Raw genomic sequence first — 27,077 nt, 5'->3', positions numbered from 1 at the left:
TTCCCTGACGTCCTTCTCTCACGAGCTCCCATTTTAGCTGACAAAAGGACAAGGCCCGCACAAAAAAGAAAGAGGCTTTTTATTACATCGTTACAGGCAATGCATTACGTGAGCTGGTCCTGTGTACAATCCCCACGCCACGGCGAAACATCAGGAGAACGCACCTATCTCACATTGTACACAGCGCAGAACAGGATCACCCCGAATGTCAACAGAAGACCAAAAATCACTTTACAAAAAAAAATAAAAACACCCATTTTTATATTTAAAAAAGTGCCAGCCCTTGAGCTGCAGAGCATTAGAGACGCCCAAGGACGTGCCGCCGCTGGAACGAGGCCGCCAGCCGCAAGTGGCCAAGCCCGTCCTGGCCTTTAAAGCTGAACTGAAGCACTCCAGACACTCATCTCTGGAGTTCCTGTCTTAGGATTTTCCCTCTCTACTGTTGTAATGTGTGAGCACGTCAGCCTCACGACGAGTGACCTTCATGCGTCTTACGTGTGACGGCCGGAGGCTTTCCCTTTGTAAGGCTTAAATCTGAGTGCAGTGAAGAATGAAGAAACCAAACACCAGAACTCTAAAGTCAAATGATAGTGGAGCCAATTTAAAGCGGCACCCCCACCCCCCTCAGAGAGAGCGCACCCCCACCCCCTCAGAGAGAGCAGCACCCCCACCCCCCTCAGAGAGAGCGGCACCCCCACCCTCAAAATTCTACTTTGGTAAATATTAATGTTTAACCAGTTAGCAAAATATTTAACCCAGTTAGCAAAATTAACACCGTCATTTCAATAGTTACTCTGTTGTGCATAGTAAATGCTGCAAGATGAACTTCACATTGGATGAAGATTTGAGAAACGTTTGCCAGAAAGTGTGCCTCCCCCTCGACAGGACCCTAAGCCCAGGGAAAGGAACAGAGGCCCCTGCAGCTGCTGTGCCTGCACGCACCAGGCTAGATCGTCTGGTAGCCGGCGTGACTCCTCTTCCTGCCGACGAGGTAGGCTATGAGGACGATGAGGACCAGCCCCGCCAGGGCACCACCCACAGCGATGGGGATCAGCATGTTGTTCTCGTCCAGCAGACACTCCTCCACTGCCAAGACAGACAGATGGCATCAGGGCTCCGCTCACACAGGGGCCTGCAAACAGGCCTCTCTTCCCACCACTCTCCCACATCAGCCAAAAGGCAAAGAGGAACCCTGGTGGAAAGTTCCAGGTCTAGCTGGAACTGTCACTTGGGGAAGCCGCTGCAGAGACTGGTGCTCTCTGCACGGCGAGGAAACCACACGTTTCTCCCCCATCTGGAATCAGGGGCTGTGGCCGGACAGCTGTGCTGCGTCCAGGGCCTCTGGGCACATCAGATGACAGTGTTGTATTCAACTTTCACGGGAGAAGCGCCACCATGGTCTCTTAAAATGATTCCCTTACTCTCAAATGGTACCAGGGGTTCCTAGCTGAGAGACATGCTGGGCCTCTCTAAAGCAGGGGGAGTTTCCTCTAGAATCTCAGACCGGGAAGAAGAAACAGCTCCTTGCAGAGGAACAGGGGCGTCACCCCAGCCCACACAGAAGCGACTAAATGTCCACAGGCGGAGTCTGAACCGCGTCCTCCACACCCCGCGACAGCTGCCCTCGGTGACACTCACCAGAGCCAAACTGGCCACCTTCCACCTTGAAAGCCTGGACCCACACTTTGAAGATATTGACTGAAAACGCCTTCGTGACGCGGACGTGCTCCTCGGCGTTGCACTTGTAGGAATTGCCGACAGTGGCCTGCAGCGCTCTCAGGGAGCCGTTGGCAGCTTTAAAGGCAGGGTCTGCAACACACAGAGAAGTCTAATGACTCCAGAATACCCTGGGGGGCGGGGGCAGGGGCTCGCAGAGATTGTGGGTTCTCACCTCTGGCGTCAGGAAGAGTTGTATTCAACTGGATTCCTTGTAGGAAAAACCGGCTAGAACTTGCATTCTTAAAAAGAAAAATGATCTTTAATCACTGAGCAGATTCATAAAAGATGATCTTTAACCACTTAGTAGAGTCACACATTTATCATCAAACTTGAATGGTCATTTGGTAATAAACCTAACTTCCTACATTTCTAGTATTAGAACAAACTGCAAAATATCTTGTCTATAAAAGGCGTTGTGTATCTCTGGGGAATGAAAATTTTAGTTAGTTCCTTCCAGACCCTTTTCTGAGAGTCTTGCTCTGTTACCCAGGTTGGAGTGGAGTGCAGTGGAGTGATCACAGCTCATTGCAACCTGAACTCCTGGGCTCAAGCCATCTTCCCACCTCAGCCTCCCAAGTAGCTGGGACCACAGGTGTGCGCCACTGCGCCCAGCTAACTCGTTTTATTATTTGCAGAAACGGAGCCTCCCTGTGCTGCCCAGGCTGGTCCTTCCAGACCTCCTGAGAGAGTCAGAGTCTCTGGAAAACAGGGACTGCGGGAGCTATCACGGCACAGGAAAGCAAGATTTGGAAAACTAAAATTATAAGAAACGGAACTGTTAATTCATTTGCACAGCGATTTAAAAAGATTGACAAGTGACAATTATATGCTTCAAGTCTTATGTTGCCAACTGCACAGGAGTCCTCCCAGGCAGAAATGCCACCACGGAGCCACAGGGCAGCAGCAGACCCTCAACCTGCATCCCCTCCCCTGCAGCCACTCCAGCTGTGGGCACAGCAGTCCTGCCCACATCATCTGCTGCATCTATGAATGGAATGGAAAAGGGGGAGGGAACCAAGGAACTAAAAAGCCCAGGATAAAGGGAAGGCAGAAAAATGTGAGGCCGCCTCCTTCCTAACGCTGCCTCCCATAAGCAGACCCAGGGCACAAAAAGACGTGGTGGAGACACAGTGGGCGCCCCCAGAGAGGTGCCACCCCAGCCTCACCATCCCGAACAGGAAGAGCAGGACGGTGGTGCCCTCGCTGTGCAGCTCCAGAGTCACCAGGTGGGCGCCGCAGCTCCCGCTGGCCGAGGTCTTGTTGGGGTTGATGTTGAGAAGCCTTGTCACCGTCTGCATAAGACAAGCAAGCAAGTCACCACCCTAACTCAGGTCCTCCACACTCTCGAAAAGACAAAAACAGTCCTGAAACCGTGAATTCAAGGCCACATTTGTCTTAACCAAAACCAGGAGGAAAACACTGGAAGACCACACTAGTGCAGATTTCAGGATCCCAAGATGACTCTCCCTGCCCCCGTGACAGCTGCTCTTGGAGTGCAGCATCCTCGCGTGGAGGGCACCCAGCGGCACCACCTCCCCCTGCAGCAGTCAGCCCTGCAAACTCACCCCACGGCACGCAAGTCGACCCCCACAACCCCACAGCCTGTCACTATTAGGGGAGAAAAACTATTTCAAAAGAAAACTATAAAAATGTAACACTTAAATATTTCCATGATAAATATGTAAAGAAACCTTAGGTTCTATCAGGGGCCAAGTTTTAGGCTCCGTGGGCCACACTGCTCAATAGGCCACGCTGGGACACCAGCCTTGGATGATGGAACCAGCAGGACAGCTGTGATCCTACAAAACGGACTCACTGACACAGACGCCAGCTCTTGTCCTATAGAGGCACGTCCTGCAAGCTGAACTCCCATCCCAACTTACAGCATGACATGCAGAGACGCATGTTCTCAGTGCACAGGGAGCAGAGGCCCCAGCCCTACCATGCCGTCCCCCTCTGCCAGGTGAGGCCCCGGCCCTACCGTGTTGTCCTTCCTCTCGTAGGTGAGGTTCAGCTGCAACCCCATGCTGGCCAGCAGGCAGGTCCCGTTGGTGCCGCTCACATTGTACTTGTCCACAGAGGGGCTCTCGGGCACGGGTGAGGGCGAGGGGCTGGGTGGCACAGGGGGCGCTGTGGTTGGGGAAGGCCTGTCTTGTTCACAGCGTGTCTCTGCAGGTGTAGTGGAGGGAGATTCAGGTCTGGGTTTCTCATAACCATCAGCAGTTACAGTAAGATCCAAACTCAGAAACAAAGCTACATCTGTGGACTCTGGCGTCCTTGGTGACTATTTTCTCAGTCTCCCAAGGTGGCTCTCACTAATGCCTTTCTAGACGCGCAGGACAGAGCTGGGTCCTGCAGACGGCAGACGGCTCAGGGCGATAGGCACTGCCCACCTCCCATTACCCAGAACGGTTCTGCCTGGGCGGCAGGCACCGCCCACCACACCCCAAGCCCCGTGGCTGGACAGGGTCCACTGTGCCACCCTCTTCCTAAAGTGAGGGTGAGAAGGCCTTGAACGCTGTCACGAAGGAGTGGACGCAGGAGGCTGTGCTGCGTGGCCGGCCACCTCACCCCATGGGAAATGGTGACGACTCAGAAACTGCTCCCTGAGCTGTCGGGTGAGTGCCAAGATCGTGCTGCAAACACTACCCAGAGGAAAAGAGAGGTTCTGCAGCACACACAGACCGGCCAGGTGGGACACAGAGCAGCTAAGGAGGCCCTCTGGCAGGACAGGGGTCAGGCAGCTTCTGTGAGGACCCCACGTGTGAGCAGAGACTCAAAGGCGGGCCAGGCGAGCCAGCTGTGTGGGGTTTTCATTTGGGGAGGGGCTGTGGGGGATGGGCAAGCATCCTCACGAGGGAGAAGACAGTGAGTGTGGGTGCGTCTGAAATCCCCAGACAAGAGGGCACAGTTCAGGGAATCTGTGGGGGTCGGGGGGCACATGGCACCCCTGGGGAACTCCCAGCAGTCTGAATGTGACTCTGTCCCTCAGCAATTCACCCACCAAGATGCTCACAACACAAATTTATATTCAAAGTCAAGGCAGACTGAACCCTGGCTAGAGCTCCACCGAGTCTTGTGTGGCCAACACTCTCACCAACACACCATCAACCTCGAAATCAGGTTCTTTCTTTTACTACCTTGTTTCTGTGGATGCTCAAGAATAACACTGATATAATTTCTACCCAACTGGATCCTTTCCACATCTCTGCTAGGCTGAGTCACCACACGTGAGCCCCACACATCCAGCGGGGCAGCCCTGCAGGGAATCTGCCACTCGTAACTCCATCAGTCACTTGTTGCTTCCGCTTCCATCTCAACAGTCAGTGGCCAGTTCCCACCTTCACATCCCATCTACTCAGGGGAGGAAAGAGACAGGAAACATCGCCTATGTCAGCACCCCAACAGGTTCTGAGACACACACAGGAGTCCCCCCGCACCCCGGTGTAAAAGCCCCTTCTGGACAGAGCACAAGATGGCAGAGAGGAGCTGCAGTAACCACACCAAGCTCTGAAGTGAGAGGCACTGACGGCCACTGGGAGCCGTCCCAACCGGGGACGTGCTCAGAGACCCTCGCTCACTGCCCTTGGCTAAGCTGCAGGTTGACCAGCCCTTTCCAAAACAGCTTCACTTGCTGGGCACAGTGGCTCATGCCTATAATTCCAGGGCTTTGAGAGGCCAAGGAAGGACGACTGCTTGAGCCCAGGAGTTCAAGGCCAGCCTGGGCAACACAGGGAGACCCTATCTCCACAAAGTTTTTTTAAAAAATAAGCCAGGCATGGTGGCATGCGCCTTAGTCCTAGCTACTCAGAAGGCTGACTCAGGAGGGTCACTGGAGCCTGGGAGGCTGAGGCTGCAGTGAGCAGTCTCAAAAAAAAAAAAAAAAAAAAAAAAAAAAGCAGCTTCACGGATCCTTTATAAAATGTTACAGAACACGGTTAAACAGAAAAAGTTAAATGTGCAAAACCCAATCAAAACCGGCCAGTCTTGTCCAAATTCTAGTCTACATAGCCACACGACGCACAGAAAAAGTGTAACCTACACTGCTTTGACAATTATTTTTCACCTGTGATCCACGTGGCACATTCATTTCCCACCTTGTTTCTGTAGAGTGGTCACAAGAAGTTGGAAACACAAATAAAACATCATTAGGTCTAACCACCAGTTTAAAAAACTGCAACTTGAGAAATAAGTGTGGATAAAATGCCCTCTTCCTTCTACCTGAATTACAAATGCAAACCCACACTCTCCTTCCCTGAATGCGTACTAAATACCAAAGTCCTTCCTGCTGAGGGCGGAGGACACTGACGGAGAGCTCATCACGGAACGCACTGGAGAGTGCCCTGCGCTGCCTGGGGGGAGATGGTGGCACAGGAGCCTCTGGGGAGACCTGAGGGTCCCCTGTCACACCTCCAGCCCCTCCGGAGAGCAGCACACAGCCGGGCCTTTCCAAAGCTCATGTGCTCTGAAGGCCCCTCCTCCTCTCCCAGCAACAGAGATACTCACATCAACCCGTAGGCTGCAATTCAGACCCTCAAGGGTGTCTGTGAGGATGAGATTGGTTTGCACCCAGGTTCCGGGCTCACAGTTCCCACAGCCTCTCTTACAGTCTTTTGTGACAATGTTGGGTGTGTCAGGCCTCTGACCTCCTGCCCCTTCCACCTGTCCTGAGGGACTCTCATCCTCTCCGCCTTTCTGATGGTAGGTCTTTTTTTTTCTTTTTTCTTTTTTTTTTTTGAGACAGAGTCTCACTTGCTCTGCCACCCAGGGTGGAGGGCAGTGGTGCCATCTCAGCTCACTGCAACCTCCACATCCAATGTTTTACCATCGATTTCTTCCATTTAAGCTAGGAGTCAGACTCTGTTCCTAGGAATAATAAAAAAATGCTGCGGCTGGGCGCGGTGGCTCACGCCTGTAATCCCAGCACTCTGGGAGGCTGAGGCGGGTGGATCATAAGGTCAGGAGATCAAGACCATCCTGGCTAACACAGTGAAACCCCGTCTCTACTAAAAATACAAAAAATTAGCCGGGCGTGGTGGCGGGCGCCTGTAGTCCCACCTACTCGGGAGGCTGAGGCAGGAGAATGGCGTGAACCTGGGAGGCGGAGCTTGCAGTGAGCCGAGATCACGCCACTGCACTCCAGCCTGGGTGACACAGTGAGACTCCGTCTCAAAAAAAAAAAAAAAAAAAAAAAAAGCTGCCAAATTGGGTGGGAGATGAGACATGGTGACCTCCATTTCCAACTCTTAACAGGAGTCAGGCAGTCCTCTGATTCATTCAACAAGCGTGCACCTATCAGACCCTGAGGATAAAGGGCGAAGACACCCCACTCCTCCAGGTGAACTCATAAACCCAAAAGCCTGGCTGAGCCTCACCGTAGATCTGCTAACCCCATGAGGGCCTGGGCTGGAAATCCAGTTCGGATGGATACCTGGCTGACTCCAGCCTCAGGCAGAGCTGCACTCAGACCCTCTGGAGTGATAGTCATCTGCCCTACTTTGCTTTTTTCGTTTTTTTTTTGAGATGGAGTCTCGCTCTGTCACCCAGGCTGGAGTGCAGTGGCATTATCTCGGCTCACTGCAACCTCCACCTCTCGGGTTCAAGTGATTCTCCTGCCTCAGCCTCCTGAGTAGGTGGGACTACAGGCACCTGCCACCACGCCCAGCTAATTTTTATATTTTTAGCAGAGACGGGTTTTTGCCATGTTGGCCAGGCTGGTCTTGAATTCCTGACCTGAGGTGATCCACCCACCTCGACTTCCCAAAGTGCTGGGATTACAGGACTGAGCCACTGCACCCAGCCACATGTGCCCTACTTTGAAGATGCTCAGGAAGGAAGGTACAAAACCAACAGGAAAGTCCATTCAAAGTTGGCTTGTCCTTCATTTCCTTTTAAAATAAAATCTATGAGGTCCCCGAGCTTTTTTAGATAAGATGATGTATTGAAAGGCAAGACGGGCTGGGCATGGTGGCTCACACCTATAATCCCAGCACTTTGGGAGGTCAGGAGCTCAAGACCAGCCTGGCCAACATGGTGAAACCCCCTCCCCTACTAAAAATACAAAAATTAACCAGATGTGGTGATGTGCACTTGTAATCCCAGCTACTCAGGAAGCTGAGGCAGGAGAATCGCTTGAACCCGGGAGGCAGAGGTTGCAGTGAGCCGAGACGGCGCCACTGCACTCCAGCCTGGGCAACGGAGCAAGACTCTGTCTCAAAAAAAAAAAAAAAAAAAGACAAGATACATGAGGCTTTCTGGTGAAGCACCACCCAGGCAGGAAGCCCAGCCTCCAGGAGGCCCCGCCCCAGGCACACCGGCATCTCCACACCGGCTCCCTCCAGGAGACCCCGCCCCAGGCACACCGGCATCTCCACACCGCTCCCCCCCCCCCCCCCCCCCCCCCGCTCCCTCCAGGAGGCCCCGCCCCAGGCACACCGGCATCTCCACACCGGCTCCCTCCAGGAGACCCCGCCCCAGGCACACCGGCATCTCCACACCGGCTCCCTCCAGGAGGCCCCGCCCCAGGCACACCGGCATCTCCCCACCGGCTCCCTCCAGGAGACCCCGCCCCAGGCACACCGGCATCTCCACACCGGCTCCCTCCAGGAGGCCCCGCCCCAGGCACACCGGCATCTCCACACTGGCTCCCTCCAGGAGGGGCAAGTGGCCAGGGCTGGGCTGTCGGGCCTTGGAATCACACGCATGTTCTCCATTAAAAAAGGAACCAGTGTCCGGGACCTGGACACAGAGGGAGGCTGTGCATGCGCAGCGGCAGAGAATACACGGAAACCTAAGACTGCTCTAAAAAATAGTCTATCTTAAAAGTAATTATTACCCTGAAGAAACAGGTTTCTCAAAAGAACCTAGCAAGCTTCTCCGGACCTGTGAAGACTTATTTTTCGTCTAGAGAATCCTGCCACCCGTCTCAGGGCGCTCAACATCCTTGCTGACCTCCACCTAGCAGCCCCTCACTTCCAGGCAGAAGTGAGTGAGCCGTCATGCCACGCGCACCCCTCGGTCACAGAGCCACATGGGGACAAGACACGTTCTGCAACCGTGTCCAGGCCTGGCCAGTAGGGAGTCCCCGGCCAAGGTCAGCATCCAATTCTCTCTCACTTCCCAAGCTCTGACAGACAGTGCGTGCCTTTCCTTTTCCTCTTCAAGCCACACTGATGCAGCCCAGAGGTAGCCAGCTAGGTGTGGAGCCCAGATAATTTGGAAATTGATAACCGTGAACACTAACTACCCCCATGTGTTACTCTAACTCCCACTCGGTAGGAAGTGCTGCCCCTAGCTGAAGTCATCTTTAGCTCTGGCTGAGGTGTGTCTGAGAGTATGAACACACCTAGACAGGCTGCCAGGTGGCCGTCCTCAGACACACACAGCCCATGACCTGGACAGGCTGCCAGACGGCCGTCCTCAGACACATGTGGCCCATGTGAGAGGACTCTAGCCTGCTCTTTCTGATGAAGCAGACACGACTCCAGGCTCCGTGTGAACAGAGGCTGCACCAGGAAAGGGGCTGTCACCATGGCCCCTGGGGCCTTATGTTGAGGATTAAAGGCAGCAGCACCTACAGAGGACCCAGCTCCTGAGTGTGTTTCCTTCCAAGCCTCCCCTATGGGAGCCCACATGGCCCTATCAAGTCCCAGTCACACCCGGGGTTTCCAAGTTGGGCTCCTTCTCACCCACTCATCAGGGGAGGCAAAGTCTGCTGCAAAGCTAGGCAGTAAATATTTTAGACTTTGTGGGCTGTGGCTCTCTGTCAAGACAACACAGCCCTGCCACTGTTAATACAAAAGTAGCCACAGATAATGTGTAAATAAATGACTGTGGCTGTGTTCCAAGAAAATTTAATTAATTTATGGACACTGAATTTTACATAATCTTTATGTGTCAAGGAATATTCGTTTTCTGATTTTCGGTATGTTACATTTATAAATCAAAAAGCCATTCTTAGCTCATGGGCTGTATGGAAATTGGAGGGGTCAAGAGCGGCCCAGCACCATGGGGTGCCGACCTGTAAGAGTACCTGCTCCTCGAGACGGACGATCCTCCCGTGGAGCCCAGCAGTCACTCCTCAGCCTTTAAGCAAGACTGCTGAGGAATGTTGCAAACCAAAGGTCTCCACAGTAGCTCTCAAGATTAGAGAAGGCTGTGATGTCTCCATATATTTCTAGCAGCCAGGAAAGCCCACCCTAAGGGATGTCTCCATACATACTTCTATCAGCCAGGAAAGCTCACCCTAAGGCAAATCACAGGCCCTCATGCTTCAGCAAAATGACAACAACCTATGACCTGGACTGTGAGGCTGGGGACGGAAGCTCCTCAACAGTAACAGGATTTACCAGGTGCTTGCTACTTAACTCTGTGCCAGATGCTGAGATACACATTTTGCATACATTTCTCTTTTAATTCCAACAACCTTTGAAGACAGGCTTTTAATCTCATGCCACATGCAAAGAAAATGAGAGGTAAACTACCCTGATCAAGATCACAGGGCTAGGAGGTGGCCTGGACCCTGCCTGACCCCAGAGCCCGATGGCTGGGCTAGCAGTGCATCGTCGCGGCCCTGACCTCCTCAGAGAGGCAGTGTTGGTCTTTCTGCACCTGTCCCTAAGCTGGCCGGCCAGAGCTGGATGGAGATAAGACTAGGTCTCTGTGTGAAGGCAACTGGCTCAAACTGCAAGAGATCTGTGACCCTGGTCCCATCATCTCTGCCCCAGTAGAAGCACAAAGGTTTCAACTGCTTTGCCCTTCTGACATTTTCAAGTAATAACTGTATATATTTACCACGTGTGTCAGGATGTTTTGAAATACATCTACATGTGTGACAGCTAAAATCAAACACGTACTTTTTAATGGTGAGAAGAGTTAAAATCTCCTTAGCAATATTCAAGCCAGAATACATTATTAACTGTAGTCACATGCTGTACAAGAGATCTCTCCAACTAATTCTTCCCGTCTTCCTGAAACATTCTATCTTCTGATCAACCTCACCCCCAGCCCCTGGTGACCACCATTCTCTCTACCCCACCGAGTCCCACTTCTTTAGCTCCCATGGGAGTGAGACCACACAACATCTGTCTCTGTCCCGGGATATTTCACTTCAATCTTCCACCCTTTTTAATCAATGTGTCTACCCTCATCTACAAGTCACCTGCCCTAGGAAGAAGGATGAGAACGTTCTGCAGAGACATCGCTGGCTGTGTGCACACGCCTTTCAAGCACAGCCCAGCGCCAGGACACAGAGGAGTGAGGTCACCCGCAGCCACTGCAGCCCAACTACCCAACCACTAGCACCAGAGGGCCAAGGGTCAGCGTCCTACCTCCCATGCTGAAGCTGCTGTTGGAAAGGTACGCCTGGATGGTGGCATCGTGGAGCGTTACGGTCACGTTGTTCATGTGGACCTGGGTGCCACTAACACATCTGTATTTTTTATCTATATCTGCCCTGATGTCAGTTATAGATTCCACAGTCTTGATTTCTAGATTAAAAAAAAAAAAATCACAATTGCAAACTACCTGTAGTACTTAATGTGTTTTTTATTTCAGCCCTGATATCAGTTATAGATTCCAGTCTTGATTTCTAGATTTAAAAAAAAAAAATCACAACTGCAAACTACTTGTAGTACTTAGTTTATTTTATGTGTTATTTTTTTTTGAGACAGAGACTTGCCCTGTCGCCCAGGCTGGAGCACAGTGGCGTGATCTCAGCTCACTGCAACCTTCGCCTTCTGGGTTCAGGCGATTCTCTTGCCTCAGCCTCCTGAGTAGCTGGGATTACAGGCGCACGCCACCACGCCCAGCTAATTTTTGTATTTTTAGTAGAGAGGGGGTTTCACCATGTTGGTCAGGCTGGTCTCGAACTCCTGACCTCATGATCTGCCCGCCTCAGCCTCCCAAAGTGCTGGGATTACAGGCATGAGCCACCACGCCTGGTTGCGTGTTTTTTATTTTTTAGAGACAGTCTCACTCGGTTGCCTAGGCTGGAGTGCAGTGGCACCATCTCGGCTCACTGCAACCTCTGCCTCCTGGGTTCAAGTGATTCTCATGCCTCAGCCTCTCGAGTAGCTGGGATTACAGGTGCCCGCCACCACATCTGGCTAATTTTAGTATTTTTAGTAGAGACAGTGTTTCGCAATGTTGGCCAGGCTGGTCTCAAACTCCTGACCTCAAGTGATGCGTCTGCCTTAGCCTCCCAAAGTGCTAGGATTACAGGTGTGAGCCACCACACCCAGCCTGCAATTCTTAGGTAAGAGTAACTTTAGACAATCCTCCAACCCAATTTTCTATCACTTCACAATCGGCCCATTTTGGTTCTTACCTTTGGAGCTTGCATTGGGGAAAAGGTGTGTGTCTGACAAGTTATAAACAAAACTCATGAGCTGGACGCTGTAACCTGTTGCATTTCTTGTGAAATTGAGAGTGAGTGTATGTCCTCTTCCAAAAGCAATCACGAGACTGGGGTTGGAAGTGTTCTCTTTTCCACAGGAGCTGCTGTTGAGCACTACTGTGGCATCTGATGGCAGGTCAAAGGTCATGTTCTAGAATAAACACAATTAAATGTAACCCAATTGGGATGCAGGTTATTAAAAGTTCAAAGAAAGAGATTTTCTGTAAGTCTGATAGAAACTTGTACTCCATTTCCACCTGAGATATCACTACTGAGGTACTCATTTTTTTTTTTTTTGAGATGGAGTCTCGCTCTGTCGCCCAGGCTGGAGTGCAGTGGCGCGATCTCGGCTCACTGCAAGCTCCGCCTCCCGGGTTCACGCAATTCTCCTGCCTCAGCCTCCCGAGTAGCTGGGACCACAGGCACCTGCCACCACGCCTGGCTAATTTTTTTGTATTTTTAGTAGAGACGGGGTTTCACCGTGTTAGCCAGGACAGAATCGATCTCCTGACCTCGTGATCCGCCCACCTCGGCCTCCCAAAGTGCTGGGATTACAGGCGTGAGCCACCACGCCTGGCTGAGGTACTCATTTTTAATATAAACCAAAAAAAGGTTAGTATTACATGTCAGTAACAGACTGAAAAGTATTTCAGGTATAAGAAAAAGTTGGCTTAATAATTCATATAATCAAAAATTTGCAGCTGGGCATGGTGGCTCACACCTGTAATCCCAACTCTCTGGGAGGCTGACGTGGGGGGATTGCTTGAGCCCAGGAGTTCAAGACCAGCCCGGGCAACATAGCAAGACCCTATCTCTACAAAAACAAAATAAACTAATCAGACATGGTGGCATCCGCCTGTAGTCCCGGCTACTCAGGAGGCTGAGGCAGGAGGATTGCTTGATCCTAGGTTTGAGGCTGCAGTGAACTACGATTGCACCACTGCACTCCAGCCTGGGCAACAGAGCAAGACTCTGTCTCCAAACAAAACAAAACAACCCCATAAATTCATTTTCTGTTAATATAATTTATAATAGAATTTAAAGCGTCTTGAAATTGAAACAATTCATACCGGTTTCAGGGTGAGATATATATTTGAGAAAAGCTATCACTACTTTTTTTTACTATAGAAATGTTCATTTAAATAATGTTTCTTTAAACAAAGAAGGTGTTTATAGCAGAAATGTTTAAATTTACTACTATAAGCAAAATGAGCAACTGGAAAACCACCTAATGTTCATCAAAGTAAACTAGATAGGTCAAATGAACTACAGTGAAGCAGTATACTAATGTGGGCCAAAAAAAACAACACGAAACTACACAAGGTGATAAAGACATATTTTGTGAAATAACAAAGTGCATAACAGCATATAGGTGACCTCATTTGTGAAACATAATTTATAACAGAATATTTTAAAAATCCAACCACCAAAACCAAACATTAAAAAAGTGATGTAGAAATTAAATAAAAAGTGCTTGGAGACCAGGTACGCTGGGGCACGCCTGTAATCCCAGCACTTGGGGAGGCCGAGGTGGGCAGATCACCTGAGGCCAGGAGTTTGAGACCAGCCTGACCAACGTGGAGAATCCCTGTCTCTACTAAAAATACAAAAATTAGCTGGGCACATGCCTGTAATCCTAGCTACTCGGGAGGCTGAGGCAGGAGAATTGCTTGGACCCAGGAGGCAGAGGTTGCGGTGAGCCAAGATCATGCCATTGTACTCTAGCCTGGGTGACAAGAGCAAAACTCTGTCTCAAAAAAAAAAAAAAAAAAAAAAAGTGCTTGGAGGCCAGGTACGGTAGCTCACGCCTGTAATCCCAGCACTTTGGGAGGCCAAGGTGGGCAGATCACTTGAGGCCAGTAGTTTAAGACCAGCCTGGCCAACATAGCAAAACCCCGTCTCTACTAAAAATACAAATAATTAGCTGGCCATGGTGGCAACCACCTCATGTCTCAGCTACTGAGGAGGCTGAGGCACGAGACTCACTCACACCTGGGAGGTGGAGGACACAGGGAGCCGAGATCTTGGCACTGTACTCCAGCCACCTGGGGGACAGAGTGCCAATCTCAGAAAAAAGAAAAAAGGCTTTGACAAGTATTTATAATTTGAGACTGGATTTTTTTTTTTTTTTTGGAGATGGTCTTGCTCTGTCACCCAGGCTGCAGTGCAGTGGCAAGATCATAGCTCACTGCAGCCTCGACCTCACAGGCTCAAGCGATCCTCCCACCTCAGCCTCCCAAGTAGCTGGGACCACAGGCACACTCCACCATGTCTGGCTTTTTTTTTTTTTTTTAAAGAGATAAGATCTTGCTATGTCTTGGATTTTTTAAATATTTTGTTATTACAAAAGGCTTTAGTCATCCCAAAGAAACACAAAGCCATTTCAACAAAACTACTAAGGAACATTTTAATCAAACTAGTACAGTGTTTGTAGCACTGCATGTCAAACAACCATTTATATACATTTCTTGCAGTATAATAATTTCTCTAAATCAAAAAAGCCACATTCACAAAGCATGAAAAAGATTCAAGACAACTTACCAATTACTAATAGGGGAATGTGTAACAAATTATGGTGAACTAACATAATAAAGTATTACATTATGATTATAAAAGACAATCACGAAGAAAACTAGAGCCAGGAGCGGTGGCTCACCCCTGTAATTCCAACACTCTGGGAGGCCGAGGCAGGCAGATCACTTGAGGTCAGCAGTTTGAGACCAGCCTGCCCAACATGGTGAAACCCCGTCTCTACCAAAAATACAAAAATCAGCCAGGCGTGGTGGTGGGCACCTGTAGTCCCAGCTACTCAGGAGGCTAAGGCAGGAGAACTGCTTGAACCCAGGAGACAGAGGTTGTGGTGAGCTCAGATCATACCACTGCACTCCAGCTTGGGTGACAAAGCAAGATTCAATCTCAAAAAAAAAAAAAAAAAAAAAAAGAAAACTAGAAAAATGTTCATCATAGGCTGGGTGCGGTGGCTCACATCTGTAATCCCAGCACTTTGGGAGGCTGAGGTGGGTGGATCACGAGGTCAGGAGACTGAGACCATCCTGGCTAACATGGTGAAACCCCGTCTTTACTAAAAATACAAAAAATTAGCAGGGCGTGGTGGCGAGCGCCTGTGGTCCCAGCTACTGGGGAGGCTGAGGCAGGAGAATGGCATGAACCCAGGAGGCAGAGCTTGCAGTGAGCCCAGAGAGCGCCACTGCACTCCAGCCTGGGCGACAGAGCGAGACTCAGTCTCAAAAAAAAAAAAAAAAGAAAGAAAAATGTTCATGATAAACAGTGAGGTGCAGCACATATAGAGGCTTGTTACTGTGCCTGTGGCTATGGCACATGACAGCACAGGTTACTGACAACACCAGAAGGAGATACGCAGATAGGAAAAGCACCATGTTCAGATGGGGCCATTTTTCAAAGACTTGGTTGAAATGTTAAAAATCATCTTTCCACACACACAAAGGAAGCATGAAGTGCCCTGGTGTTTCCTACCTTAGGGCCACTCTTGGTGTCGTAGTTCACTGAGAAGGCAGCAGAGAAGTTGGCCATTATGCACGCGGTCCCGTTGCCATTTTTCACCATAAACATTGCTGCTGACGCACAATGCACGAGGCCTGTCAATTCCAGGGAAGACGGAGACCATCAGAAACTGTCCAAAAAGCACGACCAAGTACTCCCATTTTCCACAGCTGTAGCAGTGATGGGTTTTATTACAAGATTCCACTGTTTCTCTTTTTTTTTTTTTTTTTTTTGAGAAGGAATCTCACTCTGTCGCCAGGCTGGAGTGCAGTGGCGTGATCTCAGCTCACTGCAACCTCCACCTTCCGGGTTCAAGCAATTCTCCTGCCTCAGCCTCCCGAGTAGCTGGAACTGCAGGCACGTGCCACCAAACCCAGCTAATTTCTGTTTTTAGTAGCGACGGGGTTTTGCCATGTTGGCCAGGCTGGTCTTGAACTCCTCACCTCAGGTGATTCAACCACCTTGGCCTCCCAAAGTGCTGGGATTATAGGCATGAGCCACTGCACTCAGCCTCCACTGTGTTTCTTAAATCCAGTGAACAACCACGCACATAGATTACGCGGCCAGTTCACCTGGTGCCCTGTCCCTTGCGGATACTACTCTGGAATTGTTATCTCTAAGCCCATCTGATTGAGTTTGCCAACCTGGTCTACTGCTATTTAGTGCTTTATTTAGAACACTTATGAGGAAGGCACATGTCAATTTCTGCATCATCCTAGGCATACGCTGCTCCACCTTTCTCAGAGGATCCCTGTAAGACGTGGTGCCTTGAAGGCACCACTCAACCATCTGCAGAAATCCATGGGAGAGTCTGCAGGATCTTTCACCATGGTCCTCACCTGCTACTTAACATCTGGTCAGTTTTATTTCTCATGGACTCAAAGTGCTGAGCTCTTTGCCCAATTTCAGAAAGGTCCTCACAGCACCACACATCGGTGGAGTGGCTTCCCTTCCCCATCCTGAGGCAAAGGGACAGAAGGAAGCTCTATAGGTCTTTCCAGCTTAACAGTGGTCACTGCTAAATATTTCCTCTCTGACTTATTCATACTCTACTTCCCTGATCAAGATGTTTGGCAACAAATGTAATCTGATCACTATGGTAGAGACCCTGGTAATTGTACAAATTGCACGTTATTACACAGTTCTTTCATTACAGATTGGAAAACAGGTGTTTTTGCCTGTTCTAACGCCAAACATCTATCTGCCACCACTGGGAACCGTGCAGAAATGACACGCTTTCACTTGTCTCTGCCGCTACAAGCTCGTGCATGCCAGTCCAGTGAGCACTCACCACCTGGGGGCTGATCTCGCACTGCGTGAGCACAGCCTTCCAACCACACACACACCCGGGTCTCATTTGTCACTCTAAGTGTAAATGCAACTCAGGCACACTGTGAGGGCAGATATTGAAAGAGAGGATGCTCAGCTTTTCATTTAAAATCCTATTCCCTAGAAAAGTAATGGATTCCAATGAATCCAACTCATTTCAACCTTGGGTCTTTCACTAGAAATCTTCAGAGCAACTATTCTTCAAGCCTAAAGCAAAGCATATAACCAGAAGTCCCACCTATCTTCCCTTTGGTAAAGGAAATACCAAAATCTATGTCCATAAAGAAAAGGTGCTGCCGGGCACAGTGGCTCACACCTGTAATCCCAGCACTTTGGTGGGAGGCTGAGGCAGGTGGATCACAAAGTCAGGAGTTCAAGACCAGCCTGCCCAACATGGTGAAACCCCGTCTCTACTAAAAATACAAAAATTAGCTGGGCGTGATGGCAGGCGCCTGTAATCCCAGCTACTTGGGAGGCTGAGGCAGGAGAATCACTTGAACCAGGGAGGCCGAGGTTGCAGTGAGTCGAGATTGCGCCACGGCACTCCAGCCTGGGTGACAAAAGCAAAACTCTGTCTCAAACAAAAAAGAAAAAGAAAAAGAAAAAGAAAAGGTGCTACATGACAATGAAACGAAGTAGGGCGTGCAAGGAAACCTCCAATCTACTGTCTGCTTTGCTTGGTTTTTCAAGCCACACTCTGCAACACTCAGGCAAGATCATACTAACAGCATTTCCAATGAATCTAGAGAATCTAGAGAAGATTCTACCACTTATTTTTGACATAGTAAAGGTTTCTAAAAACAGACAAAATATTCTCACTCTTGTGAGAGATCAGATGAGTGTACAGAAGCTACAGCAGACGCCAGCAAGGCAGAAGCAGCGGACAGGCAGACACAGCAGACGCCAGAGACTTAACACTGACTGGAGCTCAGCGTGGACAAGGCCACTGCCCACCCCACCCCCAGCTGAGGAGTCACAGGGCTCACAGCCACCACTGACAACCTGGATGCCCGCATGGGAGCACCCATAGGCCAGCTTTTATTAAGCTGCCCTTTTATAAGTTTCCTCAAACACTTCTTACTGACCCGAAGCACTTCATTAGGAAATATTTCAAACTAAGTTGCTTTTCAATTATACAATTTTTTTTTTCACTTAGTAAATATGCTGAGGGTTTCAGCTTTTTTATTTTTTAGAGACTGAGTCTCACTCTTGCCCAGGCTGGAGTGCAGTAGCCCTCCACCTCCCAGATTCAAGCGATTCTCGTGCCTCAGCCTCCTGAGTAGCTGGGACTATAGGTTTTTACCACCATGTCTGGCTACTTTTTGTATTTTTAGTAGAGACGGGGTAGGCAGGGTTTTGCCATGTTGGCCAGGCTGGTCTCCAACTCTTCGCCTCAAGTGATCCACCTGCCTCGGCCTCACAAAGTGCTAGGATTATGGGTGTAAGCCACCATGCCCGGCCAGGTCTCAGCTTTCAGAGGAAAACAAAGAAATATCATTTAAATAAATGTAAAGTAAGCTTTGGCAGCACAAGATGCCTGTATTACTCTGGAGAGACCCAGGAATTTTGAGTTATTAAAATAAACTTACCCTCAGAAGGTAATTTTGGTAAAGAGGAAAATAAGAGCATTAGCACACAGAGCTTGAAGAGAAAATGTATGTATACTAATGGTCAGAAGTTTTTAAAAAAAACTTCCACAACAGTGGCAACTGGTTAGCAAAAAAAAAAAAAAAAAAAAAAAAAAAGACAAAAAACCTCAAATAAGTTACAGTGTTTCCAGTAACCTGACAGGTGTCACAGCCCAACAGGACAGCTGTTGGCAGCATCTCCAAGGTGGGCACCCTGGCCTACTGGTGACTGCTATCTCTGGCAGTCCTGTACTCAGACACGAACAGGACCACTTCTCCAGGGATCACATAAAGGAGTAACTGTGGCTTCAAAATACTCTCACTTGGGAGAAATTCTACTCTCTGAAACAAGTGCTGCTGTGGGAAGCATGCGTGCTTCTGAGTCACAGCCCTCAGTTCTTACAGGTTCTTCCAGCACTTACTAGCTGTGCACCCATGGCCAGTAGCAGAGCCCAATCCCCAGTCTCTGCACCCACGAGCAGGAGGAGAGAGTGCCAAGGCCTCGGGGCTGTCGGAGCAGCTAAGCATTTGGTGCCCGGCACTGATGCCAGCTTTGATGTCAGCTGTTATTAAACATCTGCACAGGTACGGAGGGTTCCTATCAAGTTCATCATTCAATCCTCAGTATCTGACACAAAACATCACAAACTATCTCATTTAACAAGCACTTGGAATGCACTTAGTTTGTGCCAGGTGCTGCTCTAAGCACATCCCAATTTTCATGACAACTCTTCATAGGGAGATTAAGGCATAGAGAGGTCAACTAACCCACCCAGGTCACAACAGCTAGTGATTGGTGCAGACCTAGATCTAGAAGGGGGTCTTCTGACTCACAGGATGTGCCACTTCTGAACCACGCTGCCTCTCCAGCACTTGATGACTGAGGGTACGGGCTTCCAATGAGGAAACACTGGCTGGATGCAGTGGCTCATGCCTGTAATCTCAGCACTTTGGGAGGCTGAGGAAGCGGAGGACTGCTTGAGGTTAGGAGTTCCAGACCAGGCTGGTCAACACAACAAGACCTTGTCTCTTAAAAAAAAAAGTTCTGGCCGGGCATGGTGGCTCACGCTTGTAATCCCAGCACTTTGGGAGGCTGAGGCGGGCGGATCATGAGGTCAGGAGATCGAGACCACGGTGAAACCCCGTCTCTACTAAAAATACAAAAAATTAGCCGGGCGTGGTGGCGGGCGCCTGTAGTCCCAGCTACTCGGAGAGGCTGAGGCAGGAGAATGGCGTGAACCCGGGAAGCAGAGCTTGCAGTGAGCCGAGACTGTGCCACTGCACTCCAGCCTGGGCGACAGAGCAAGACTCCGTCTCAAAAAATAAAAATAAAAAAATAAAATAAAAAAATAATAAAAATTTTTTTAAAAAGTTTAAATTTTTTTGAATTTAAAAAATAAAAATTAAGAAATACTTGCTTTTGACATTAAAGATTACCATCTGAAGAAATGAGTAAAAAACTTCATTTTAAAAAATTAGGCCGGGCGCAGCGGCTCATGCCTGTAATCCCAGCACTTTGGGAGGCTGAGGTGGGTGGATCACCTGAGGTCAGGAGTTTGAGACTAGCCTAGCTAGCATGGTGAAACCCCGTCTCTACTAAAAAAAAAAATACAAAAATTAGCCGGGCATGGTGGCGCGTGCCTGTAGTCTCAGCTACTCAGGAGGCTGAGGCAGAAGAATCACTTGAACCCGGGAGGTGGAGGTTGCAGTGAGCTGAGATCGTGCCACTGCACTCCAGACTGGACGACATAAAGAGACTGTCTCAAAAAAACAAGAAAAAAAAATTTATTAAGAAATCACATCTTAGCCTGGGCACGTGGCTCACGCCTGTAATCCCCGCACTTTGGGAGGCCAAGGCGGGCAAATCACCTGAGGTTAGGAGTTTTGAGACCAGCCTGACCAAACATGGAGAAACCTTGTCGCCACTAAAAATACAAAATTAGCTGGGCATGGTGGCGCATGCCTGTAATCCCTGGTACTCGGGAGGCTGAGGCAGGAGAATCACTTGAACCCGGGAGGCGGAAGTTGCAGTGACCCAAGATTGCGCCATTGCACTCCAGCCTGGGCAGTAAGAGTGAAACTACGACTCAAAAAAAAAAAAAAAAAAAAAAATCATGTCTTAGTTTTTCTTGGCTTCTTTTAAATATGGTATTTTTATTCTACTTAACCAATGATGCACAATCATTTATGAAGAATTAAAGGAAAAAAATACCATCCCAGGCACTGAATCACAACCTCTAGAGGCAGGGTATAAGAGTGTGTGTGTGTGTGTCTGTGTGTGTGTGTGTGTAAATATATATATATAATTTTTTTTTTTTTAAATGGAAACAGAGGCTCGCTCTGTCACCCAGGCTGGAGTCCAGTAGTGTGATCTTCGCTCACTGCAACCTCCGCCTCCCGGGCTCAAGCAATTCTCCTACCTCAGCCTCCCAAGTAGCTGGGACTACAGGGGCACGCCACCATGCCCAACTAATTTTTTTTATATTTTAGTAGAGACAGGATTTCACCAAGTTGCCCAGGCTGGTCTCGAACTCCTGAGCTCAGGCAATCCGCCCACCTCGGCCTCCCAAAGTGCTAGGATTACACGTGACAGCCACCGTGCCCGGCCGTATATTTCTTTTTAATTTTTTTTGTAGAGACACTGGTCTCGCCATGTTGCCCAGGCTGATCTCAAACAATCCTCCTGCCTTAGCCTCCCAAAGCACTGAGATGACAGGCATGAGCCACTGTGCCTCACTGTGGTATGTATATTTCTAAAAAGCTGATCCTGTGGATTTGTGCATATGTTTGCTTAAGAGCCACTGCTATAAAATTGATCCTTTCTTCATATATGTACTCAGCACTTACTACCTGTCAGTTAAGGAAGGCAGATACACAGGCAAAAATAATCCCAGTGCAGCTGAACAGATGTTACCATGTAGAAGTACATGCAATAAAAGTCTTGGGTACAGAGAAGAAAGGGTAACGTTGCCTGGGATGGGGCTAATGTAATACAAATTCAAAATTACAGGGCTACAAAGACATTCTGACCTCAAATCTACTGACAAATTCGTTCTTTCCACCACATAACTGACAATCTGCACAATCAAAGGTAACATCAGTTACTACAAAAAAATTTTTTTTCTTTCTTTTTTTGAGATGGAGTCTCGCTCTGTCGCCCTGAAGTGCAGTGGCACGATCTCGGCTCACAGCAACCTCCACCTCCTGGGTTCAAGCAGTTCTCCTGCCTCAGCCTCCTGAGTAACTGGGACTACAGGCCTGTGCCACCATGCCTGGCTAACTTTCTAAAAATATTTTTAGTAGAGACGGCGTTTCACCATGTTGGTCAGGATGGTCTCAATCTCTTGACCTAGTGATCCACCTGCCTCAGCCTCCCAAAGTGCTGGGATTACAGGCATGAGCCACCGCACCCAGCTTTTCTTTCTTCTTCCTTTTTTTTTCTTTTTTTGACATTGAGTTTCGATTTTGTTGCCCAGGCTGGAGTTCAATGGCACGATCTCAGCTCTCTGCAACCCCTGCCTCCTGGGTTCAAGCAATTCTCTTGCCTCAGCCTCCCGCGTAGCTGGGATTACAGGCACCTGCCACCACGCCACGCCTCGCTAATTTTTCTATTTTTAGTAGAGACGGGGTTTCACCACATTGGCCAGGCTGGTCTCAAACCCCTGACTTCAGCTGATCCGCTCACCTGGGCCTCCCGAAGTGCTGAGATTACAGGCGTGAACCACTGCACCCAGCCGAGTATAAAATTTTTCAAACCTCCTAAGTGATAGTCGTTCAAGTGGAAAGGGTAAGGCGGTCATCCTGCTGACATCAGTGGTTTAAAGGGTCACATTACGCAATCACAGCTAATCCTCTCTCTCAAGACAAGTTTCAGTTCATGCTTGTCTGAGCTTTCTAAGTATTCAAACACAGTAGCTTTAAACAACGCCTAATTATTAATATAGTGGAAATTAGTAATTGAGCAGTTTTTTTTTTAAGAAAAAATGGTTTTTGGTGAAATTGCACATTAAAATAAACATTTTAAATATCTTTAAATACAAGTTGTTAAAAGGCCTTTTTTAAAATTTGGATTTTGGCCAGGCACAGTGGCTCATGGCTGTAATCCCAGCACTTTGGGAGTCTGAGGCAGGTGGATCACGAGGTCAGGAGTTCGAGACCAGCCTGGCCAGCATGGTGAAACCCCATCTCTACTAAAACTACAAAAATTAGCCAGGCATGGTGGCGCGCACCTGTAGTCCCAGCTACTAGGGAGGCTGAGGCAGGAGAACTGCTTGAACACAAGAGGTGGAGGCTGCAGTGAACGGAGATCACGCCACTGCACTCCAGCCTGGGTGACAGAGCAAGACTCTGTCTCAAAAAAAAAAGTTGGGCCAGGTACGGTGGTTCAAACCTGTACTCCCAGCACTTTGGGAGGCAGAGGGAGGCGGATCACGAGGTCAGGAGATCGAGACCAGCCTAACATAGTGAAACCTTGTCTCTACCAAAAATACATAAACTAGCCCAGCATAGTGGCAGTTGACTGTAGTCCCAGCTACTCAGGAAGCTGAGGCAGAAGAATTGCTCGAACCCGGGAGGCAGAGGTTGTAGCGAGCCGAGGTTGTGCCACTGCACTCCAGCCTGGGCACAGAGCAACTCCGCCTCAAAAATAAAAAGTTAAGATTGTAAACATAAAAGATATAATGGAACAGATCTTAGAAGGCTGATTACACAAGCAATATTCCAATCACAATATTAGGGAGTTATGGATTTTTTCTCTTCATTTTTAAAGTGAAATTTTTTTTTTTTTTTTTTTGAGACGGAGTCTCCCTCTGTTGCCCAGGCTGGAGTGCAGTGGCTTGATCTCAGCTCACTGCAACCTCTGCTTCCCGGGTTCAAGCAATTCTTCTGCCTCAGCCTCCCAAGTAGCTGGGATTACAGGCGTGCGCCACCATGCCCAGCTAATTTTTGTATTTTTGTAGAGACCGGGTTTTGCCATATTGGCCAGGCTGGTCTCGAACTCCTGACCTCATGATCCATCCGCCTCGGCCTCCCAAAGTGTTGGGATTACAGGCGTGAGCCACTGCGCCCGGCCTAAAGTGAGTTTTTAAAACATGAAACAAAACATCAAAGTCATGAGGCTTGTGAGCATCTGTAACAAAGAACAATGCAGTTGCTGTGACATGACAAAACTTGTTTCAGCAACTCCTTTCATTAACTACACCTGACCCTGTCGCAGAAGCTGAGCAAGGCTTCAGGCTTACTATTGGAGTAAGTTCGTCTCTGTGGCTATTCAGGCAGTTCAAATAATTCCTTTTACACAACAGGCAAAACAAAAAAGGGAAGCCAAAATCCATTCACTCACAGTAAAAGAGTTTTACAGCTGGATGGGACTGAGGGATTTAAAGAAGTCAAGGCAGATGTGTACAGGAGTGTATTTCTATATCTACTTAACTCACACACACTCCCCCAGCTTGATTCTACATCACCTTTCCGATCCTGGCACTTAAGATAATCTTCCCATATTACTAGAATGGGGGTCGGGGGAGGAGGTGAGAGAATAGTTGGGGGGGGGGGGGCAATCCGGACTGTCTTAAAGAGACAGCACACATCCTCTTATTAAAACAGAATAAATGAGAACGAAATTCACCAGTCAATACAATATTGGGCACCTACTGCCCATCTGAGCTCTATAAACTGACAGAAGAGAAGGGTGCTTCCCCACGTGTTCCCGGGTCCCGCATTTCGGCCTACAGGAACGGCGCTCTTTAAACTGCTTACTAGACATGAACATTGCCACCGCGAGTCTGACGCCAGCTTTCCCTCATCTTGTCTACTACGGAATCTTGTGAAATCCCAAAGATAACTTTAAAAATTATTTTAACATACATGTGAATTCACAATAACATAAATACACTCGCATCTCCTCCACACCGCTGAAAGAGGAGAAAGGTTCAAATACAAAGGTGGGGAATGTTCGCGCCGGCTTCTCCCTGTCCTGGGTGAAATCCATGTTGGGAAGAGCTTGATCTAGGTCACCCGCCTGGAAGCTGAGACCACAGACGTCCCTGGCACCTTCGGCGGCGCAGCCTCGTCTAGATCTCACCGCCTCAACTTGCCAGGAAACTTAACGACCTGAAAGCACCAGACCGCCGAGCAAGCCATCGGAAGCTCCCTTTCGCACTCAACACCACAGAAAAACTGAGTTCAGTGAGACAGACCTTAGAGGAGCCAGGTCCTGGGATGAGACCTCCTGGTCCCCCAAGCACCTGCCATTGAGCTCTGCTCCGACACTACGACCCCGAGAGAAACACCCGCCCGCGGGCAGAGCCGGCCGGGACTAGGAGCAGTGGGTGCGGGGCGACCCGCGGGACAAGGACTCGGCAGCCCCCCGCCCTCAAGACCCAGGGGCCTCGGCTCCGCCCGGTCCCGCCGCTCCCAGGCCCCGCCTCGACCCCCCTCACCGAGCAGCAGCAACAGCAGCAGCAGCAGCAGGGGCCGCCGGGCGCTGCCGGGGGCCGCCATGGCGCGAAGCGGCCGGGTACAGTGCGGGGAGCGGGGGCGAGGGCGGCGGTTGGGCCGTGGACTGCCGGGCGCTGGGGCGGCGGCGGGGCGCGGGAGCGGGCGCCAAGGGCTGGCGTGAGAGACGGCGGCGTTACCAGACGCAAGAGGCCCGGCCACTGCGACGCCGGCACGAAGAAGACCCCGCGGCCGGCAGCGCCTGTCACGTGAGCTGCGCCGCGCCCGGGCGTCACGTGACCCCGCGGGTCTCGCGAGAGCGCGCGCGTCGAGCGCCGGCGGCTCGGCTTCCCGCAGGTGCGGCAGCTTCCAGCACCGCGCGTCCCCTCACGCGTGATGCAGGCCGGCACGTGACCCGCAACGGCACGTGACCCTGGACGCACGTGACCCGGCCTGGTCTGGGGGCCTGGGGCCGAGCCACGGTCCTGAAAGGGGAAGTGGGCTGGGTTCGCGGAAAAGGAAGAGGAAGAGTCCTGGCGGGAGAAAGTGAGGAAAGAGGAAGCCCGCGAGAGGAGAAAGGGCAGACGGAGCGCGGACGCCCAGGCCTCCCGTCAGCCTGCGAGGCATCCCAAACGCGGGCTCTTTATGGACCGGAGGGTGGTCGGGGTGGCAGCGCGGGTGACCAGCCGGGTGCGCGGCCAGGGATGGGCGAAGGGTTTGTCTTTTGGTGAGTGGGAAGCAAGTTCCTCACACAGGGAGGCCACTGTGCCCAAACTCTTGAGTGGTTTTAGGAAGGAAATAAGGGATCTGAAATAGGTCAGTGCAGCCTTCCGCTCGTTAATCGCAGGCTGAGGGAAGACGGCACCGGGCTGCCCAGGGTGAAGGTGAAGGTGAAGGTGCGATGGCGATACCCTTCGGCTTACAGAAAGTTCCTGTCGAGCACTTTTTTTTTTTTTTTGAGACGGAGTCTCGCTCTGTCGCCCAGGCTGGAGTGCCGTGGCACGATCTCGGCTCGCTGTAACCTCCGCCTCCCGGGTTCAAGCGATTCTCCTGCCTCAGCCTCCCAAGTAGCTGGGATTACAGGCATGCGCCACCACGCCAGGCTGATTTTGTGTATTTAGTAGAGATGGGGTTTCACCAGTTGGCCAGGCTGGTCTCGAACACCTGACCTCAAGCAATCCACCCGCCTCGGCCACCCAAAGTGCTGAGATTACAGGCCTGAGCCACGGCGCCCGGCCCCTGCATTTTAGAAGTCTGAAGATGCTCTGTTTTTTTGGCTTGTCACCATATAGGATTTATGGCTTTTTGTTAAAATACTATTTAATTAAGGCCCCTACGCTACTGCGTTGTATAAAGCACCCATCGCATAAGTAACTACATCTTAGAAAAAGATTTAATCCTACATTTCAAAAGGCATCATACCAACAGACACTGGATGTCCATCTAGTTAATAGAGACAGCACTCAGCCAGATAAAGACATGACCAGGCACACTCTTACTATAAGTCCTCACCAGAGGACTGTGACCTTAAAAAGGGTGGGATTTGACCAATTCAACACGGCATTTTGATAGACCCCACCTTGCTGTCACTTGCGCTTAGCACCCTGCATCTGCTGCCTAAGGATCTGCTCACATCAAAGACTTCCTTGGAAGACAATGACTTCTGTCTGGATCAGGCCGGAATACACTCCTTGCTCCCGTTATTGCTTTCCTTGGATTGATCCATTAACCCCTTTTCCTATCCCCTTTCTCTTGATGTCCAATGTTACTTTGTTTGATGGGGAATGTTTAATCCATAACGTTTGTATTTTAAGTACACTGATGTATAGTTTGCAGTATTGACTGAATCGTGGAATGGCTTGAGCCTCTGCCCATGGCTCTACCAAGTTAACAAGTAGTACTGAAGGGAATTGTCTCGAGGCAACTCCTCGTAGCTCATGGCTTTTATAATTGAAATAGCATCAATATATTTCCACCTTGTGGAAAGACAAACGTGTGTGGACCCGGTTATGTCTGACCTTGTGCTGTTCACAACATGCCTTGAGAAA

General features: G+C 49.8%; 1 protein-coding gene across 1 annotated transcript; it reads right to left on the bottom strand.

The window, feature by feature from the left end:
* Nucleotides 1–62: 62 nt before the first annotated feature.
* Nucleotides 63–25,409, bottom strand: LAMP1 (lysosomal associated membrane protein 1). The gene is made up of 10 exons (XM_030813727.1): nt 25,035–25,409; nt 15,611–15,732; nt 12,047–12,266; nt 11,049–11,207; nt 3,701–3,888; nt 2,886–3,011; nt 1,892–1,958; nt 1,639–1,809; nt 943–1,086; nt 63–574 (listed from the first exon to the last, which is right to left on the bottom strand). The coding sequence occupies exons 1-9, from the start codon at nt 25,093–25,095 to the stop codon at nt 947–949; spliced, it is 1,254 nt and encodes a 417-aa protein (XP_030669587.1). The 5' UTR covers nt 25,096–25,409; the 3' UTR covers nt 63–574; nt 943–946.
* Between the last annotated feature and the right edge of the window lie 1,668 nt (nt 25,410–27,077).

Source organism: Nomascus leucogenys, chromosome 5 (assembly GCF_006542625.1).
Source record: "Nomascus leucogenys isolate Asia chromosome 5, Asia_NLE_v1, whole genome shotgun sequence".
Taxonomy (NCBI): domain Eukaryota; kingdom Metazoa; phylum Chordata; class Mammalia; order Primates; family Hylobatidae; genus Nomascus; species Nomascus leucogenys.
The sequence above is the reverse complement of the archived record's forward strand: the minus strand, read 5'-3'. Positions and strand labels throughout refer to the sequence as shown.

Bases quoted from the DNA above. Each gene is read 5' to 3' on its own strand.
- LAMP1 (XM_030813727.1), bottom strand. From the start codon at position 25,095: ATGGCGGCCCCCGGCAGCGCCCGGCGGCCCCTGCTGCTGCTGCTGCTG. The intron at 15,733-25,034 runs GTGAGGGGGGTC...TGGAATTGACAG, and splicing joins GCTGCTGTTGCTGCTGCTCG to GCCTCGTGCATTGTGCGTCA. The intron at 3,012-3,700 runs GTAGGGCCGGGG...TGTCTTATGCAG, and splicing joins ACGAGAGGAAGGACAACACG to ACGGTGACAAGGCTTCTCAA.